This window comes from Helianthus annuus, chromosome 11 (genome assembly GCF_002127325.2).
Source record: "Helianthus annuus cultivar XRQ/B chromosome 11, HanXRQr2.0-SUNRISE, whole genome shotgun sequence".
Classification (NCBI taxonomy): Eukaryota; Viridiplantae; Streptophyta; class Magnoliopsida; order Asterales; family Asteraceae; genus Helianthus; species Helianthus annuus.
The window spans coordinates 140,094,277-140,115,318 of NC_035443.2; the positions used below are offsets into that span (position 1 = coordinate 140,094,277).

Below are 21,042 nucleotides of genomic sequence, written 5' to 3' on the forward strand. Positions count from 1 at the left end.
AAGATGGATTCTACTCCTCCAAGAATTCGACATTGAAATCAAGGACAAAAGAGGAGCAGAAAACACTGCTGCAGATCATCTCTCACGCTTAGAAGACCCAGCTTTGGAGACAACCAGGGACGAGCAAATCAACGAAAAATTTCCCACGGAATCCTTGGAAATGATAGAGAGTAGACAAGAACCATGGTATGCCGACTACGCTAATTTCTTAGCTAGCGGTGTAGTCACCAAAGGATGGCCACATCATCAAAGAAGGAAATTCTTTGCTGATGTAAAGCATTACTTTTGGGAAGACCCCTATCTTTTCAAAATGTGTGCTGACCAGCTCATCCGAAGGTGTGTCTATGGTAATGAAGCACGAAGAATTCTCCATCATTGTCATGAAGGTCCATACGGAGGACATCATGGTGCCGCAAGTACCGCACGAAAGGTATTTGATTCAGGATTTTACTGGCCGACCATTTACAAGGATGCACAAAACCTTGTAAAGACATGTGATGCATGCCAAAGATCAGGTAATATTTCTTCCAAAAACGAAATGCCTCAAAATGGCATTCTCGTCTGTGAAATCTTTGATGTGTGGGGACTCGATTTCATGGGACCTTTCCCACCTTCAAAGGGAAACAAATATATACTTGTGGCAGTCGATTACTTGTCTAAATGGGCAGAGGCCGAGGCTCTTCCAACAAATGATGGAAGAGTGGTGGTAAAATTTCTGAAAAAGCTGTTCTCTCGTTTCGGGACACCAAAGGCTTTGATAAGTGATAGAGGTACCCATTTTTGCAATCATCAACTCGAAAAAATATTAACAAGGTATGGGGTCTATCACCGGGTCTCAACAGCATATCATCCTCAAACAAATGGGCAAGCCGAAGTGACTAATCGAGGTTTAAAACGAATACTTGAAAAAACCGTAGGAATAAATAAAAAAGAATGGGCCGATAAATTAGACGACGCTTTATGGGCTTTTCGAACTACTTATAAAACCACTATAGGCACAACCCCATATAAACTCGTCTATGGAAAAAGTTGTCACTTGCCAGTAGAAATAGCTCACAAAGCCTACTGGGCAATAAAAAACGTAAACTTAGATTTGGAAAATGCCGGTAAAAATCGATTTTGTCAAATAAATGAATTAGACGAACTTAGGAATTATGCATATTCTAATTCCGAAATTTATAAGGAAAGAATGAAAAATTTGCATGATAAATATATTAAATCTAATGAATTTCGGGTTGGAGACCAAGTTCTATTGTTTAATTCACGACTTCGATTATTTCCTGGTAAGTTAAAATCTAGGTGGTCAGGACCTTTTTCCGTCACCCATGTTTTTCCACACGGTGCAGTAGAAATTAAAACTCGAATTGGGACACCATTTAAAGTCAATGGCCAACGGCTGAAACTCTACCGAGGATCCATTGAGGATGAGGAAGAGGAGATCTCACTTCAGACGGTTAACGAATAAATTCGTACCCGACATGTTACAGGTAAGTGTACGTTTAAAAACCGGTAAATCATTTTTCGGAAATAAGGGGCATGCACACGAGCACAACAAAAAAAAAAAAGAAGAAATTTTTTCAAAAACTTTGCCTGGCACGGGGCCGTGTCCGCTGGACACGGGGCCGTGTCGAGGCGACTGTCGGGATAAAACCCTCTTTTCCTATCAGTTACACCATTCCACACGCCCCGTTTAGCCGAAAACTCTCTGGTTCGAGGCGATTTTCTGCAGTTTTTCTACGTCACCACCGAATCTAACAACGTCAAGGTATGATTCTATCTTCATTAGTAGTTAGATTAGTTACTTGCATGTAGTTAAAACATCAAAAATTTGGGAAAAATCTAGGGTTCTTCATGTTCATCCGGATCGAACTCAAAATTTTTGATGAAATTTGTTAGTAGTGGTTTAGATTAGTGTAGTAGAAGGTAACTAGCCAAGTATTGTTGATAGATTTGTCCGATTTCCAAATAAAACCCCAAACCCTTGTTCTTGAACCGAAAAACACGAAATTGAAAGGGTAAACGGTTTGTTTTGGGAAAAATGACACTTAGGGTTTCATTTTAGGGGGAAACCGCTACTATTGGGCTAAAAATTTCCAGGTTTTCGAAACCGGGACGAAAAATGGAATTTTTGGGTTACAGACGCCTGGACACGGGGCCGTGTCCGCTGAACACGGGGCCGTGTCCAGCCCACTGTTTGCAGTTTCACTTTAATTTTCCTGGTTTCGTACTAACTTTTTATGTATTCTTTTCAGATGTCGAAATTCACAAGGTTTGGCGCAAATGAACTGGACGCTAGGGCACGGTACGAGGTTCTACAAACAAGACCGGAAGAGTACCCAAGACGGGCGTGTACTGATTTGCTAACCATGGTGAACCAACTTGACCGCTTCAACAACATTGTGAGGGGTCCACTGCATGCCGCATTGACCACCCGACTACGGTCGGTACATCAATGCACGATGGAGTTCTATAGCACCTTCCTTTTCAACTCGAGGCGCGAACCATTTGATCATGACGCGGTTGAATTTCGATGTGGAGGGACCACATTTAGAACCTCCATGGCACAGTTTGGAGCCATCATTGGGCTGTACAGTGAAGAGGAAGCGGGGAATGAAGAGAATACAGGGGGGTTACGAGACTTGGATGCAATCGAACGCCAAGCCGCATGGGCTCAAATAGGTGAAGGAATCTACAACCCAAGCAGCACCAAAAGCACCAAACTGAGGGACCCGTTATACCGCTACATCCACAGGCTCCTCACGTACTCGCTGAACCAACGCCATGACAGTAGTGGCGTTGTTGGGTTGAAAGATTTGGTTGTCCTTCACTGCATCCACAACCAGAAGCCTCTAGATGTCCCTTACCTCCTACTGCGAAACATGCACTTGAACCGCCTTGCTCATGCTCCTACACCGATCTTCTTCGGAGGATGGGTGTATCGTCTTTTCAAGCACTTCACGAATATCCCAAGGTCCTTCGAAAGGAGTCCATGGTCGGGCCGGGTCGATTATCACATTTGCCGAGCCATGAACTTGCTTTATGAAGCGGAGGACGGGACGGTGAGCTTTCAAAGGACGCAAGGCTATGCATGGAACCCGCAGGAGGCTCTAGTTCTTCATGCACCACATCCCCATTTTCAATATCCACCCCAAGGTTATGGATGGCGGGGATCCAAACTCTTTGACCCCCTCATAAGTTAACTACTATTAATACTATAACCCGGTTATTTAGGACTGTATCCCTGCTGACTCAGACTACTTAGCCGAGGGTAACGTCACCGCCAGAAGCGGGGCCTACCACAATTTGCATTAATAACTTAATTCATTATCTTTCAATAATCCGACCCTTTAGGATTGTATCCTTGCTGACTCAAACTACTGGGTTGAGGGTAACGTCACCTTCAAAAGAGGGGCCTACTACAATAACTAAGATAATCTCTTAAACAAGTGCAAAAGTGCGAAAATAATCAAAGGTTATACTAATACACGTGTCGGATCCAAGTGATTCATCTTGTCTATCTGTTTTTATTTTATTTTTATTTTCAGCATTTAGTTAGTTTTTATTTTTCTTAGTTTAAAACATTTTTCTAACTTTTTGATTTGATTAGACGTTGAGGATAAACCGGTATTAAAAGCTCTTGTGTCCTTGGACGACCTCGGTATCTTACCAACACTATACTACGTCCACGATGGGTGCACTTGCCCATATGTGTGTTTAGTGTTAGTAAATATCGTGTTTTATAAATTTAAAACTTGGCTAAAAGTGTAAAAAGGGCTTAAAATATACATCAAAAATATATACACACTGACACGCATCAGCGTCGGCAACAACATTTGCTTTGCCTGGGTGATAACGAATCTCACAGTCGTAATCATTAAGAAGTTCTACCCATCGGCGTTGACACATATTAAGTTCCCTATGATTAAAGATGTGTTGTAAACTCCTGTGATCGGTGAAGATCGTACACTTGGTACCATACAGGTAGTGTCGCCAAATCTTCAATGCAAAGACAACTGCGCCTAGCTCGAGGTCATGGGTTGTATAGTTCTTCTCGTGGATTTTGAGCTGATGAGATGCGTAAGCTATAACCTTGTCTCGTTGCATAAGAACACAACCAAGACCAAGGTTGGAAGCATCACAATAGACAATGAAATTGTTGCTTCCGTCGGGTAGTGTGAGAACAGGAGCATTGCAAAGCATATGCTTAAGGGTTTGAAAGGCAGTTTCTTGTGCAGTTCCCCAAATAAAAGGCTTGTCTTTATGAGTAAGAGCGGTGAGCGGCACAGCGATCTTAGAGAATCCTTCGATAAATCGTCGATAATAGCCCGCTAGTCCGAGAAAAGAACGAACTTCAGACGGGTTCTTAGGCGTAATCCAGCTCTTAACTGCTTCAATCTTCGCGGGATCGACGTGAATACCTTGACTATTAACGATGTGACCCAGAAATTGAACCTCCTATAGCCAGAATTCGCACTTGGAGAACTTGGCATATAGTCGATTTCCCTGGAGTAGCTCGAGAACCAAACGTAGATGTTGCGCGTGTTCGGCTTTCGACTTTGAATAGATCAAGACATCGTCGATGAATATGATGACGAAATGGTCTAGAAATGGCTTACACATGTGATTCATCAGATCCATGAAAACCGCGGGTGCGTTGGTTAAACCAAAAGGCATAACAACGAACTCATAGTGGCCGTATCGAGTTTGAAAAGCGGTTTTGGGAATGTCTTCCTCTTGACTGCGCAACTGATGATAGCCTGAACGTAGATCAATCTTCGAGAAACACTTGGCACCTTGCAGCTGATCAAATAAGTCATCGATTCGAGGCAAAGGGTAACGGTTCTTGATGGTTAACTTATTCAACTCCTGATAGTCGATGCACATCCTGAACGACCCGTTATTATTTTTTAACGAAAAGGACTGGCGCGCCCCAAGGAGAGGTGCTCGGGCGAATAAAGCCTTTTTCAAGTAACTCCTGGAGTTGGTTCGAGAGTTCCCGCATTTCGAATGGTGCGAGTCGATAAGGGGCTTTGGCAACAGGGTTAGCTCCTGGAATAAGGTCGATACGAAAGTCGATATCACTACTTGGCGGTAATCCGGGAAGATCATCAGGGAACACCTGAGGAAATTCACGAACCACTGGAACGTCTTTGACTTCAACCTTCTTTTTCTTTTCCTTCTCCGCTACTACAATGTTGGCTAAGAAAACTCTGTATTCCTTGCGGAGATACTTGCTAGCTTGGATACACGACATGAGCTTAAGACCTTTCGAAGCAGTATCACCGTACACACATAATAAATCACCATTTGCGAGCGAGAATCGAATCATCTTATCAAAGCACACAACTTCAGCATGGTTTTCGCGAAGAAAGTCCATGCCTACTATGACATCGAGGCTTCCGAGTGCATTGGAATAAGATCGATTGGGAAGATGTGATTTTTGAGCTCGAGAGTACAATCACGGAGATCAGAGTTAACGACGACAGTTCTTCCAGTAGCGACTTCAACTTCGAATGACGAGGGGAGATAAGAGCGCTTACGACTAAGGAGCTTCTCGAATTCAAACGACACAAAGCAGTTATCGGCTCCAGTATCAAACAAACATGATGCATAAATACAATTCACAAGGAACGTACCATTAACCACGTTGTTGTCAGCCTGAGCCTGACGGGCATTGATGTTGAAGGTTCGGGCACGGGCTGCTTGCTGCTGTTGCTGAGGCTGCTGCTGCTAGGGCTCTTGTTTCACCACCCTGTTCGGGCACATGTTTGCAAAGTGGTTAGGATCACCACATGCAAAGCAGACTCGAGCATTGACCGCGGGCGCTTGAGCTGCTGGTTGGCCTTGAGGGGCGGGGAGTAGAGCTTGATGGGCAGTGGCTTGAACTGGGGCTTGACGAGGACCATAGCGACAATTCGCAGTGAAGTGACCGTAGAGGTTGCAGTGAGCGCAGAAACGATAGGCGAGTCCCACCGGATGATGATATGAGCATGTCGGGCAGAGCAGGTGGGGACCTGTGTATGCACGCTTTGCTGGCGGTGCATTGGTCACTGGAGCTGGTCGGTGGTGCATCTGCTGCTGAGCTGGTACAGCTTGAAGAGGGGCAGCAGTTGTTGCGACAACACAGTTCTTGTTGTTGGAGCTGCTGTTGTTGTGCTTCTTCTTGCGACGTGACGATTTGGAGGGTTGAGCAGTGGTGGTGTCGACGGTTGCTGCTGTGGTAGCTTGATGCAGAGACTTGGATGGCTTATCCCAGAAACCAGACTTTACCCGCTTGTCGTTGATCTCGGCAGCGAGCAAGTAGGTTTCCTCGATCGACGAGGTCTTGGCGGCATGAACAAAATCGGCTACGCAATCTGGCAGAGCTCGAATATACTTCTTGATGGCCATGTCTGGGGTCTTGACTTGATCAAGACAAATAATGTTAAGCTGCTTGAAGCGAGCAGTTAAAGCAGCGTTGTCTCCGTCCTTCTGCTTGATGTTCCAAAACTCGTCCTCCAGCTTTTGGCGTTCATGGGGAGGGCAGAATTCGTCCATTATAATGGCCTTTAGCTCTTCCCAAGTCAGCTCATAAGCTGCATCGTTCCCGCGTTTGTTTCGTTCGGCCGTCCACCAGTCTAGAGCTCAGGACTGGAAAACGCCGGTTGCATTGAGGGTGCGAAGATTTTCCAGACAACCGCTTTGGCGCAGAGTAACTTCGACCGAGTCAAACCATTAGAACATAGCGGTAGGGCCATCTTCCCCGGTAAACTCTTTGGGTCCGCATGCTTTAAACTGTTTGAAGCTGAAAACAGTCTTGCTAGCATCTTTGGGAGCGTCGATTCGGGATTCCTCCGACGATTTGCTGACATTCTCATACACTTCGCTTACAGCTTTAGCTACTTGCTTGGCGATGATCTCAGCGAGACGCTTGTTTCTCTTTTCTTGGTGAGTAAGAGGTGTTCGGCGTCCAGATGACGACATGGTCTGCAAGAGACATTGTCGTAGGTCTCAGACACAACAGATCGAATCTCACCTCACGCGTCTACTACTTACTAAAGCTCAGGAACACGATAAGGCATGAATCACATAAACGCACAGGCACAATACCACAGATTCACGTAATCACAGAAACACGGAAGCACATAGAGCACAGAAGCACAGAAACACATAAGTACATAGACATTTAATCATAGATGCAGTCAGAATACAGAAACCTATTATTCAAAGCTCGCGCGTCGTTCGTATGAGTAGCATAGTATAATCGTATAGCGTGTCGAATAGTATGGCATAATTGTATATAATGTTGTCTAGATCGCAGCGACTTGTTAGCGTATTGAGATAGAATAGCAATGCGAGTCGTGTGTGTTGATCGAAGCGATAGCAAAAATCGAGCGAACATCAAAATTTAAACACATAAACAGGCAAACATACTTAAAACATATAAAATCGACAAATTTATCAGAGTATGCGGTTGCGGGCTCAGAATTGAAACACATAAAATCGAGAAATGGATTGTCTGCGGCTATTAGACATCGACTATCCAAAGCGATTCGGCTATTCGCAGTAGACTTGTCGCCACTTTTCGACTTTCGGGTTCGTGTTTCTGCCTCGATTCTTGGGCATTCATCACGTATTCCCTAGGTCATACTCGTGAGTTCAGGTCGTTGGAGTCCGTCGAGGCTTTGGTGAGATAGAATAAAATCCGGTCAAGGTTAGGGTTTCACCCCTAGCTTAGCAACTTCTTCCTTGTTTTTGTAAAATATGAGGAGATTATTCATCAAAATATGGATTTCACTCCTGATTTGGTATAATCCTCCTCGTTTTTTGTCGAAAATAATGAGGAAATCATTGATGAATTGATAAAATCAGCATTAATCAAGCAATTTAGTCAAGAGTTTGCGGTTTTCACACCTAATCTTGACTAAGTCGCTTGACTTCATTTGGAAATTCTAGTGTTGTGATAGCGAAAGGTAGCAGAATATAGCACATAAACTTGGTCTGTGGTTCCTAACTATAGTCTAGGTCTCTAAGACAGCGACCCGGACTAGGTCGTGTCTTGCCTAATTCCCTATAGTTATGGCTCTGATACCAATATGTCACACCCCAACCGACGGCGGAATCATCGGGGCATGGTACTGAGCGAAACAGATTGTCCAGAAGTTTCCACAACAACTATAAATACTATTCAGTTAAATGATACGTCCCATACCGTATCCCAAATAATACAATAAATTATTACAGATAACTACCAGTCAAGTAATTTTGTTCCGACAACTCAGATTGAAATAAAATATAATATTGTTTTTTTGTTTCTAAAGACCCCTAGCTTGACAGCTACAGACAACTATTTGTTGGGGGGCTCTAGATCCTTATTATAGCCTCGCTTCCCTAGCAAGTAAACACCTTAAACACTTGTCACATACGTTAAAATAAAGTCAATACATATAATGTAAAGGTGAGCATACAAGTTTGATAATAGCATATAGAGTTCGAAATAGTTTACGCATAACCAGCACGTACACAGAGGAAAACGAAGCATGTTAATTATCGACATGGATCTATCGATACCAATGACTGCGGGTTGACTGTCCGAGACAGTTCGCAATACATGATTACCACCGTAATCCATGAAAGTAATTGTCCTTAACAACCCCCGTGTGAACGGGTGCTGAGTCCAAACTATAGTACTACGTCGTTAAGGCAGGTAGACAACATTCCACGTGTAAACATAACAACAAGCATTCATTTAGTCACGTAATACAAGCAGAACGATTAGCGTATAAAGTAATTGAGTAGTATGTGCGATTGTGATTTAGATAAGTAACGTATGTAACACTCAAAAGTGCTAAAGCAAAAAGGGTTCAAGTATACTCACAGTGATTGATTGATGGATTGAAGGGAGCGCTTGAGAGTATGGTTAGCCTGAATAGTTCGATAGCATAACGGTGAGCAATGCGTAAAATGGAAACAATGTAAATGGGTCGAACAACCTGGTCGATCGAACTGCAGGTTCGATCGATCGGGTCGTTCGTTCGGTTTGAAAGTCCGTTTGGACAGTCTGTTCGATCGGCTGGTAGGCTCGATCGGCTGGACTGTTCGAGTGGATTGTTTCTTCCTTTGATTAGGATGTGTTTGTGTATGATGGTTTGATCTTTTGAAGTTTTCGTTGTAGTATTTGAGAACATTGAAGAGTGTTTTTACCTTTCAGGTCGTTCGATCGAACGGGTCGTTCGATCGGCCGGCTTAACCAATTGGTTAGACACTTTGGTAGTAGGTCCTCAGCTGGGTGTCACCTGATCGAACAGCATGTTCGATCGAGTGGCACTCCATACTACGAACGAGTTGTAAAATCGATTAAGGGTTGAAGCATAGTATCTCATGATCCGATGAGTAATGTTATCAAATAGCTCGTTCGATCGAACATCACCTCGTTCACTACTATACTTCATGAAATCGTCAAAGTGTGGGGCCACTTGCTAGCCGATTGGCTGGCCTGGTCGATCAGCTGACATGTCCGATCGGTTGGGCTGTTCGTTCGAACAAGTTGTTCGATCGGTCAGCATCCTGACTTGGTCGGCCTGTTCGTCTAACACTTGGCTGCTCTGATTGTTTGACGTTATTTCAAGGTATTTTGACAATGAGTTGAACAATGGAACCTTCGTTCTTACTTGTTCCTCCTGCTCGGACAGGAATCACCCAAGTCCGGCCGGTGAACGGTTCGGAACGGTGGTTTAACGTTTAACCCGAAATCGGTGAACCTCGTGGATAGAATCGAATCTTGAACCACACAACCATTAGAAGGATTAGTGAGTTGGCTCAAGCTCCGTTTCTACCGGTTTGAAGGCATCGAGTGTAAAAGAGTTGAAAGAAAGTTGAAAATCAACTTTCAATCCTTCACATCATGCAACTGTTTAGATCTGTGATAGATGTTAGTTTGTTTATGTGGAAATCGGTTAGATCCAAGTGATTCTTGGTGGAATGAGGCCAAAACATGGAGTTCTTGAAGAACACCATGATGACATCATCCTTGAATACTTAGATCTTGATGATTTCACGGTTAGAATTCAAGTTTTGAAAGATAGAAAGGTGTAGGAGCATGTATTGACTAAGAAAGTACAAGATTTAGGATGAAAACTTACTGAAATCGGAAGAAATCTGAGAAAAGAAGGGGAGCACGAGCTGGCCGGTCATAGAGTTTCCAAAAGTGGAAAGAATGATAATGACAGGCCTATTTATAGGCTTCCCAAAGAGGAACGGGTTGGCTGATCGGTCAGGCATCCCGATCGGACAGCCTGCTCGATCAGACAGCTTGTCCGATCGGCTGGGCTGTTCGATCGGCTAGGGGCCTGATCGATCCAAAGCGTGCTTCGATTGTTTCGGGCGACGATTTCCGATATTTCGATTTCGATTGAAGACGATACGAATACGATTGAGTTCCTAATCAAATTATCTACATACAAGCATCTATATTCCGTATTCGATTTTGATTGAGTTTCGAGTTTCGATTGGTTCGATTGATTACCACACAAAACATAAGGTAAGCACGCACAGGTAACACATAAGGCACACACACAAATAATATAATCCCAATTTCGCATAATTCGATTAGCTTGATTACTGATTGATTAACTTTATCACATTGTTACTTGCTACTATTCAAGGTCGATAAACAGTCGTATTGATTAAACATTTGATCACTTTGATTAGACAACACTTACTCCACATAATACAAAATAAGAAAAATAGACTAAATAGAGTCAAAGAAGTCAAACTTTGACTTTGACTTTGACATTCAGAAACACGGGGTGTTACATCATCTCCCTTATATATACCCACTAGAACCTGCATCCACTTGCGTCAGTATTCCTTTGAACCCGCCCCTTACATCGTTTTCCATGCTCTACGGTTAAACAACCACATGAAGTAGCCGTCACAGGTTTAGATACATGTTTAGGCTACCTAATTGCCAACGGGTTAAGGCTTATGACATTGTAGTCGAGCTACCAACAATACCCGTAAAGAGTACCGAGCGGTGCCCCGTATTCCCTTAGAGCTTTCACATCTTATCTAGGGCTGGCAAATCGTGTCTTAGCAGGTTTAACAGGTATCTGATGACGCAAACAACAAAAATTTTAAACATGAATACGGCTCGTTTAACTACTTTATATCCAATGTCTATAAGACATATGTATATTTTATGCACCTAGAAGGAGAAATAATGGATCCTAACTTTCAAATTTTGATTATTTTAAAAAACGTAAAAAATCACATGGTGTACTTTTCTGTTATCGTGTCTTAGCAGGTTACCTACATGTTACTACCTACTGTCAGCCCATTCTTATCCATCAAATTCTAATAGAGTGGTTTTCTATATTATAAAAAGTGTTTGTAAGTGGTTGTGAGTGGAGAAGAGAGAAAATGTTATTGTTCATCTGTATATTTGAAAGGACACTGTTCACCCTCTGTAATCTTTTAATATATTTTGAAAGTGTTTGTAAGTAGAAATAAGAGAAAAGGTAATGATAACAATATAAAAATATATTACTTAATTAAAAGGAGAAAAAGTATAATTGTTTTTATGGGTGGAGATATAATAGGAAGTTTATTTGGCTAGGAAGGCTAGGAAGTGATCTTGACCATCCATTTACTTAATCAAGGGCTAAGATTAAATCAGGGAAATTGAAAGTAAAAAAAGAGGCGCGTGACTTTTTTCAGGGGCAATCTAGTCAATCCAAGCCAATAGTTTCTCTCTCCTCCAATTCCCCCCATTTTTTAAACGTTAATAACTCTTTCATACGACATTATTTTTTTATAAAAATTGCACCAAAAAAACGAGTGTTTTTTTATCTTTAAAACGAGTATACTATTGCTATATTTTGAAAAAAAAAAATTTAAAACCCAGTTGCGTAAAACGCAATAGAAAAAACCCCAGTATCGTAAAACGCAATGAAAAAAAAACCCTAAAAAATGACATTTTTCTAAAACGCAATGCACAAAAAACACAAAGAAATGACTTTTTTGTAAAACGCAATGGCCAGAAAACACATAAAAATGTGTTTTACCTAAAACGCAATGCACCAAAAACACAAAAAAATGACTTATTTGTAAAACGCAATGGCCAGAATACACTTAAAATGTCTGTTTTCTAAAACGCAATGGACTGAAAACACATAAAAAAGTGTTTTACCTAAAACGCAATGCACCAAAAACACAAAGAAATGTCTTATATGTAAAACGCAATGGCCAGAAAACACTTAAAAATGACACATTCTAAAACGCAATGGACTGAAAACACCTAAAAAATGTGTTTTACCTAAAACACAATGACTAAAAACACTTAAAAATGTGTTTTTTTCTAAAACGCAATAGCTGTCTGTCACTGTGAACTGTCTGTCACTGTGAACTGTCTTATTTCTAAAACGCAATGGACACATAAAACTGTCTGTCACTGTGAACTGTCTGAATTGTCTACGAATTACTGTCTTCGAAATGAGCCAATTTATGGAAATTTAATTTTTCTGATGCGTTTTTAGCCAGGGGCTCTGCCCCTTGGACCCCGCCAGGGGCTGCCGCCCCTGGGACCCCGCTACCGGGGGCTGCCGCCCCCGGACCCCCGCAAAGATCGTAAAACGCAATGACTAAATAAAAAACCCAGATCATGAAAATGAAATTAAAGAATTTCTTACATGGATCGAAGCCGATTTCTTCATCAATTGACGGAATTTGAATGATAGAAACACTTATCAACGCTCGAATCGAACGAATCGAGTGATTATCTCCAAAATCACCGGAAAAAACGAGATTTTTTTATGAAATTAAACTGGGTTTTCTTCAAAAAAAAAAGCTGAAGAACACGTTGATCGGGTTCTGAATCATTGATTTGTGATGAAAATCGCACTATAATGTAGTGATTATTGAGATATAAAGTGAAGAAATAGTTGAAGATGGTGGATTTTGAAAATGATGGGTTTTTGAATTTACTGGGTTTTGAAAAAGGAAGAAGAAAGAGTTGGATTGACTAAAATACCCTTTCTCTTTATTTTAAAATTTGCCACATGTCATAATCCTATGGCTTCCTATCCTTCATAGAGAAAATTAACTTCCTATTTGATCTTTACCCTTGTTTTTATTGTAATTATACGGTGCTAAAAGTGGTAAAAGTGATGGATAGGATATGAATGTTTTACACTTTGTTCCTTTTGTGTCATAATAAAAACACAATATTTCATATAACACCAAACACCCCCTCCCTCATACTTTTATTACACTTTATATCTTGTCTTTTTCATCTAGAGTCAGCAATATAGATATATATCAGGCCCCACTTCAAAAATATGATCGTTACATTCAAAAAAGTGGTGCATCTTCCAACCCCTTCTTCTCACATTCGAATTTCAAATTTTCAAATGCAAAAGCATCATTCTTGCTGATGCATCGTCTGACAGCTCGCCCCTTTTCTCGCCGTTCCGCTCCCTCAAACACATCCCGATGACATTACCCTAATTTATTTATTAATCTTCCGATTCAATCTCCAAGTTTTGCGGTTTTCAAACCCCCACATAACCCGTTCGACGAATTGTTTCATAAGTTCTTTTCATTTTGTAGGTTTTTCAAACCTGCACAGAAGGTGTTCGACGAGTTGTTTCACAAGTATTTTTCGTTTTGGGGGTTTTTTAAAGTTGCATAGAAGGTGTTTGATGAATTGTATGAAAAGTTTTCCATTTTGGGGGTTTTTTAAAGTTGCATAGAAGCTGTTCAACGAATTGTTTAACAATTTTTTTTCATTTTGGGTTTTTCTTAAACTTGCATAGAAGCTGTTCGATGAAATGCTTGATAAGCTTTTGACATTTTGGGGTTTTTTAAAAGTTGCATAGAAGCTGTTCAACGAATTGTTTGATAAGTTTTTTTCATTTTGGGGTTTTTTAAAGTTGCATAGAAGCTGTTCGATGAAATGCTTGATAAGTTTTTGACATTTTGGGGGTTTTTAAAAGTTGAATAGAAGCTGTTTGACGAACTGTTTGATAAGTTTTTAAAATGGGGGAAACCAAGGAGAACAAGTTGAAGCCACCGTCGAAGTTTTCGGATGAGAATCAAGCGCCGTTAAAGCCTAGAAACAGCAATGTGCAGTCGAATTTGAAGCCCAGATCGATTTGGGGTTCCAACATTGTGAAAGGGTTTTCAGCTGATAAGAAAACCAGATCGCAACAAGTTGGTAAGAAATCGCAACAACAACCGCTTACTACAGTCTCCAACACGAATTCGAAAAACCCTTTTGCTCAGAATCGAACAAAACGGTCACTTATCGGAGATTTATCCTGTTCTGTCACTGCTACACAAGTTCATCCACAAGGGCTGTATAAATCATCGTCTTCATCAGGTTCTCGTGATCTGTTTGCCGAGCTTGATCAGCTCAGAAGCTTGCTTCAAGAATCTAAAGACAGAGAAGCCAAACTGCAGGCTGAGTTAGGTGATTTCAAGAAGAAAAACCTCAAGGCTTTGGAGCTCGAACAAGCGGTTGAATCGAAGACTAGTGAAATAGAAACTCTCAAAAGCAAAATCGATTTGCTCGAATCGGAAAACGCCAGTCTTTCTGAGCAGTTGAATTCCCAGCAGTTGCAAGAAAATATAGCAAAGGGGGTTGTTAATGGTGTTGAGGTAGATGTTCTTAAGTTGAGAAGGCTGAATGCTGAGCTTCATCTTCAAAAGAGAAATCTTTGTTTCAGAATCTCTTCAATGGAGTCAGAACTAGCTGCCATAGCCAAAGATTCTGAGGTTTCCAAAATTTTCATAAAACTTATTACTTTTTAATTTTTGTTCATATTTGGTTTGAATATCTTGGTAACATAGTTTCCCTTGATAAAAGTAACCGTTTGAAATCCGTCATACCCATAAAAAAGAAATTGCAAATTCGACGTGTGTAGCAGTGGTATTCATAAACCGCAGAAGCCGCCCAAACCCCTAAATTGAAGAATATATTCCCGTTTGGCTGGTTTGAAATTTGAATAATGTACGGTCTGGTTTTAATGGTTTGACAGTTATGGTTTGGAACTTGGAAGCCGTAGTGTAAACTGAACTAGTCGTTTAACATTTATTATTATATTGTTATATTTATATAATTTAGGATAATAAAGTTATATATATAATTAATTATATATCATATTCATGAACCGTTCTTACCTTTTTTTAGTATGCTTTTGTAGAAAAATAGTTTTTTTTGTATAAAACCTCAAAACCGAACCGTCAAACCATGAAAACCGGCCGGTTCGGTTTGTATATTCACAAAACCATAGTTACCAGTTTGGCCCAAAATGTTTTTCAAAACCAGCCAAACCGGATTGTGAACGCCCCTGGTGTGTAGCAATGTGGTGGTCTGATTACGCTGGCTAAAAAATGCAGAATGAATTCGTTCAGAAGATCAAAGCGGAGGCATCTATGTTACGACAAACAAACGAAGATTTATGTAAACAAGTTGAAGATCTACAAGTAAGTCGATTAAACGAGGTTGAGGAGCTTGTCTATCTTAGATGGGTCAACACCTGTCTTAAAAACGAGTTGCAAAATTCGACGTTTGTAAGTTCCGAAGTAACATCAAGTCCAGCTTCCGTTGAATGGCTCAACGGTTCCGTATCAAGTGACGGAAGTTCCGAACACGGTAGTACCCAAAAAACGTTAAGTTTGATTAAGAAAATGAAAAAATGGCCCGTTCTTGATGAAGAAACGAATGTCTCGGAACCGATTAACTCTAAACTGAATCTCGGTTGGTCAGACGGAAGACGACATTCAATCAGTGGAGCTAATTGCTGTCAAGAAGATCTTGTAGTGAATAAACGAAGACAATCTGACGGTTTTATATGTATAACGGAAACGGATGGTGTAAATGATTTGAATGTGATCCAAGGGTCACAATTGCGTGAAGCTACGAAACTGAAAACGTTTTTGGACGTTGAAAAACGGGCGTTGCGTGTTCCTAACCCTCCTCCGAGACCGTCTAGCTTTACTTCTAAGGAACATACGGAGGTTAGTAATCAAGTACCACCGCCACCACCACCACCACCACCGCCGCCGCCGCCTCCACCGCCACCACCTCCGAAGTTCACGGGGAGAAACAACGGTGGAGGGGTTGTTCAACGAGCTCCGGAAGTGGTTGAGTTTTATCATTCGCTTATGAAAAGGGACTCCAGGAAAGATCCGTTAAATGATGGGATCTGTGATGCGCTAGATGTGAATAATGTTCGAAATAGTATGATTGGTGAAATCGAAAACCGATCGTCACATTTGCTTGCTGTAAGTTTTTTTAATAAACTATCTTGATTTTGTTGTTATTTATTTCAGCTGATGTTGTTTGCTTTTTTTATTTTATATATTTTTTAGATAAAGGAGGATGTTGAGACTCAAGGGGAATTCGTGAATTCGTTAATACGGGAGGTCAACAATGCGGTTTATCCGGAAATAGAAGATGTGGTGGCTTTTGTGAACTGGCTGGATGATGAACTTGGCTTTCTTGTAAGTTTCTCATATGAACTAAGGTAGGAAATTTTGACCCGTTTATGGATAAATGAGTCCAGTTGGGTGATTTATATCCTCAAACGGGCCAGTGGAGTAAAATAGTTGCCTAAAATGTGTTCACAATGCATACGTCCTTTTAAATATATTTATCGAATCTAAGAAAGTGTTTGCAGGAATGCTCAACCCATCCCGTTAGCTCTAAAAGTTACGGGTTTTGACCAAACCCATCCGTTTTGTGCCTTAATATGCATCTATCATTACACAAGTTTTAATCTCGAAAAAATTACGGAATCGTTCTTCATTGTAAAATCAAAATTGTGTTGGCACTCCTTTTTTGGCATATTGACGATTGCTTGGTTGTAGTGATTATTCCCGGTTCCGGACCCGATCCGGTCAAAACCCGGAAAAACCCAGCCAAACTGGCCAAAACCCGAACGTACCCGGAACCGGTTCCTACCCGGTTCTTGACTTTGTTGACCAAACCCGGACCCGGTTCGAGGTTCTAAAAAAACCCAGTTTGTGCATCTCTATTTTTTTGTATATTTATAATGTGTGGTTGATTGCTGTTGGATTTTGTAAAAAGGTGGACGAGAGGGCTGTGCTGAAACACTTTGATTGGCCGGAGAAGAAAGCCGACACATTAAGAGAGGCAGCGTTTGCGTATCGAGATCTAAAGAAGCTGGAGCATGAAATTTCAAATTACAAGGACAATTACCACATACCCTGTGACTTGGCGTTGAAGAAAATGGTCTCCTTGTCTGAAAAGTAAGAAAATTTTCAATCCTTGTGTGACAAGTAAGAACGTTTTATATCTAACATTGTCTGTTGCGCACTGTTAGGATGGAGCGTATCGTTTATAACCTTCTTAGAACGAGAGATACATTGATGCGTAATTGCAAAGAGTTCCATATTCCTACTGATTGGATGCTTGATTCAGGAATATTAAACAAGGTTTGTTATTTCTGTACTAAATTTTCCCTTTGTTATCATTCACAAAACACCAGTTGACATGTATACATCATCATGATGGATTACTGCTGTAAGTTCAAGAATGAATGGATGAAGAGAGTTGCTAAACGGGTCGTCTATGTGGGTTGGCGGATCGAACCCAACATGAACCCGGAAATCGTGTCTCACACATGAATCCTGACATGACATGTGTATTCATGGTTTGACACGTAGATGGCCCATTTAACCCAAAAAAAGAACTTTTTTTTTTTACTTTTTTTAAATATTTATACAATACAATTCAAAATTTACATAGTTTTTTTTTTAAATCAATCATGTTTAAACTATGCCAATATTTTTTAAAATTGTAAACGTAGATATAAAATACCCAAATAATTTAGGTTATTATATAAAAAACTAAAAAAATAAATTAATAGGTTAAACGGGTCAACCCACAAACTTGCGGGGTTGACACGAACAAGGCCCATTTAGCTAAACGTGTTCGCCCGGAACTGATCCTAACCTGTTTAGAGTAAACCCAAACCCGCGAATTTCTTGTTAGGTTCTTGTCGTGTTAGAAATTTACACCCCTATGGATGAATGAATTAATTCATGATCTTAATGAATGCATACATCATCATGACGATTGACGGATTACTATTGTATGTTCAAAAATGAATTGATAATACATGATCTCAATGTGCATGCATGCATCATCATGATTGAATATTGCTATAAAGTCAAGAATGAATGAATGAATGAATGGATAATACGCGCATACATTAAGAACGAATGAATAGATGGATAATACATGATCTCCATGCATGCAGATTAAGCTGGGATCGGTTAAGTTGGCAAAGAAATACTTAAAAAGAGTTGCTACAGAACTTCAAACGAAGGGAACAACCGAGAAAGATTCTTCAATGGACTATATGCTACTTCAAGGAGTGCGATTTGCTTTCCGCATTCATCAGGTTAGACATATTTACTTGCATAACACAATATTTACAATCTTATTATTCAACAATTTTTCACAAGATACAACCATGCTCATTTGATGTTATTGATGACACCTCTCAAATCATTTTTCTTTCAAAAAATGAATTTATTAATATAATATTTGCTTTGTTGCAGTTTGCTGGTGGATTTGATGTCGATACAATGCATGCGTTCGAGGAGCTTCGCAACTTGGCTCTTGTTTTGAACAAAAAGTAGAATGAAAAGAGGAATTTTTTGGTGCAGGAAATATGGATATTTTTTTTTGTACAGGTTGTCATTTAAGATGTTAGTTTTGGTATGAAGAAAGAATGAAGGCTTGTTAAATACAAATGGGATGGGATGGGATGGCATGTGATGATAGAGAGGTCATCATCACCATCACCATCATCATGGTTATCGTCATTTGTTCCTACAAAAACATATATGTATTTGGGGTTCAAGATTAGTTTGACCCATGTTGACTTTATCTTTCATTTTCTTACACCTTTCACATTTCCTTTAAGTTTATCTTTTAGGTGGTTTATGGATTTAATTGCAAGGATTAGGCTTGCAAGTTAATTGAACGGACACGAACGGGATCGTTCATGTTCATTTGTTCGTTAACAAAATGAAAATGTCTGTTTTCGTTTAGTAATATTCTAAACAAACATAGACTAAGAAAATGAATGTTTTTTAGTCGATTAATCTTATTGATAACTAATAATTAAATTAGAATGAATAAATATGTAAACATAGATAGCGTTCACAAACGTAAATGAATTTCCGCAACATGTGTTCTTTTATATAAACAAAATCTTTTCTTATTTTCGTTCGTTTATTAAATAAAAGAATATTTTAGGCATGGTTAGTATATGGACAGTGACGAATTCTTAAATTTTTTTCCGTGGGTTTCTTATGATAGATTCTTACTAATTTTTTTCTAAATCATACAAGGTCTCTCTATTTTTTTTTCCAAACCGAGTGAGTCCCTAGAAACCAGGCCCACGCTACCCCTCAACTTTTCCATCGAAGTGGGTTTTTTTTTTTTTTTTTTTAATTTTATGTATTATGCTACCTTTAAAATTATATTATGCTACCACTCAATATTTTAAAAGTCCAATACCCTTACCCTCTCAAAGTTTTATTAAAGCCCACAACTTATCTATAACTTAAAAGCCCAAGTAAAATAAAAGATTAAAGCCAAACACTTGTTTAACATTCGTGGTTAGAGTATAGTACTAAAGAACTATCTATATAAAAGATTTTTGTTTATAAAACGAATCTATATAAAAAATTGGAAATTAATTTTTGTCGTAGTTTATAAAATTTAAAAGATCATTCACCTTAATAGAAAAAAATAACTGAGTTAGTGATTGGATGAAAATTTATAAAAATTATGTAACAAAACTATTAATTTATTTATAAGAACTGCATGTTATATTTTGTTTTATATATATGTGACAAAATTAATTAAATAAAAGAAATTAAAAAGAATCTAAGTAAATTGCCAAAATCGTCCCTGAGGTTTTATATTTGCCAGTTCCATCCAAATCTCCTTAAACTTAACAGAAAAAGTAAACTAAGTTAGTGGTTTGGATGAAAATGCCAAAGGTGAAGGACTATTTGGCACAAAAAAAAATCATTTTGGATGAAACTGCCAAACAGACCTAAACCTCCGGGACGATTGTGGCAATTTACTCTTGAAAAACTCTCAAAACCAATGGTACAACTACCATATGCACTTATATGTTGCTTATTTATAGTTGATAATTGATAATTTATAATTGCATTTATTGGTTTGGTGTCTGCATTGAAAGGTTCGACTCCTTCCATAGGTTGTTTTAATATTTTTTTTGAGTTAATTACATAGTTAGTCCATGTGGTTTGCACAAAATAACATACTTAGGTACTAATAGTTTAAAATCACCTTCTAGGGTATTAAATTTTCATTTTGTAACGTTTGGAGGTATTAACTTCTAGGGTATTAACATAGTTAGTCCCTGTGGTTTGAACAAAATAACATACTTAGGTACTAATAGAATGTGATTTTAAACCTACAAATAACGTTAATACATCTAAACGTTACAAAATGAAAAGTTAATACTCTAGAATGTGCTTTTAAACTATTAGTACCTAAGTATCTTACTTTGTGCAAACTACATGGCCTAACTATCTAATTAACTCTTTTTTTTTCCTTTTATGTTTTTACCCCATCTTATTTTTTTCTATTTGTTTCTTTTTATTGTTTTTTAGCTGGATTCATATTGTTTTGTTTTTGTTTTTTCGTTGCTCATTTTTAATTTTCCTTTTTTTTTCTAATTTAAAACTGTAATTTTTGTGATGTATTGGTTTATCGTTGTCTTTATTATTTAAGTTAAATAAAATTTAACTAAACAATTTTTAATAATTATTTAAATGGTTTTTTTGTTATAAAAAACTAATAAAGCGAACACATTTCGGACATGTTACGACTATAATTTTGAGGTATTTTCTTCCGTTCATTATAGCGAACGCATCAAAACAGATAAAGTTCCCACTGTTTATAAATGTATAATTTTATTTTTTATATATTTTTAAAAGTATTTCTATTTTAGGGCTCATTTTTAAATAAGTTATTTTTTTCATTTC

At 39.2% G+C, this 21,042-nt stretch overlaps 1 protein-coding gene across 1 annotated transcript; it reads left to right on the forward strand.

Annotated features, from left to right (window-relative positions):
- Nucleotides 1-13,272: 13,272 nt before the first annotated feature.
- Nucleotides 13,273-18,920, forward strand: LOC110890570 (protein CHUP1, chloroplastic). Its single transcript, XM_022138182.2, has 7 exons — nucleotides 13,273-14,754; nucleotides 15,379-16,266; nucleotides 16,354-16,485; nucleotides 17,072-17,253; nucleotides 17,328-17,439; nucleotides 18,267-18,410; nucleotides 18,571-18,920. The coding sequence occupies exons 1-7, from the start codon at nucleotides 14,017-14,019 to the stop codon at nucleotides 18,649-18,651; spliced, it is 2,277 nt and encodes a 758-aa protein (XP_021993874.1). The 5' UTR covers nucleotides 13,273-14,016; the 3' UTR covers nucleotides 18,652-18,920.
- The last annotated feature ends 2,122 nt before the right edge of the window (nucleotides 18,921-21,042 follow it).

What these genes read in the sequence shown, in the direction of transcription:
- LOC110890570 (XM_022138182.2), top strand. Translation starts at nt 14,017, where the DNA reads ATGGGGGAAACCAAGGAGAACAAGTTGAAGCCACCGTCGAAGTTTTCG. An exon ending in CCATAGCCAAAGATTCTGAG is followed by an intron (nt 14,755 to 15,378) that starts GTTTCCAAAATT and finishes TAAAAAATGCAG; the next exon opens with AATGAATTCGTTCAGAAGAT. An exon ending in ATGGTCTCCTTGTCTGAAAA is followed by an intron (nt 17,254 to 17,327) that starts GTAAGAAAATTT and finishes GCGCACTGTTAG; the next exon opens with GATGGAGCGTATCGTTTATA.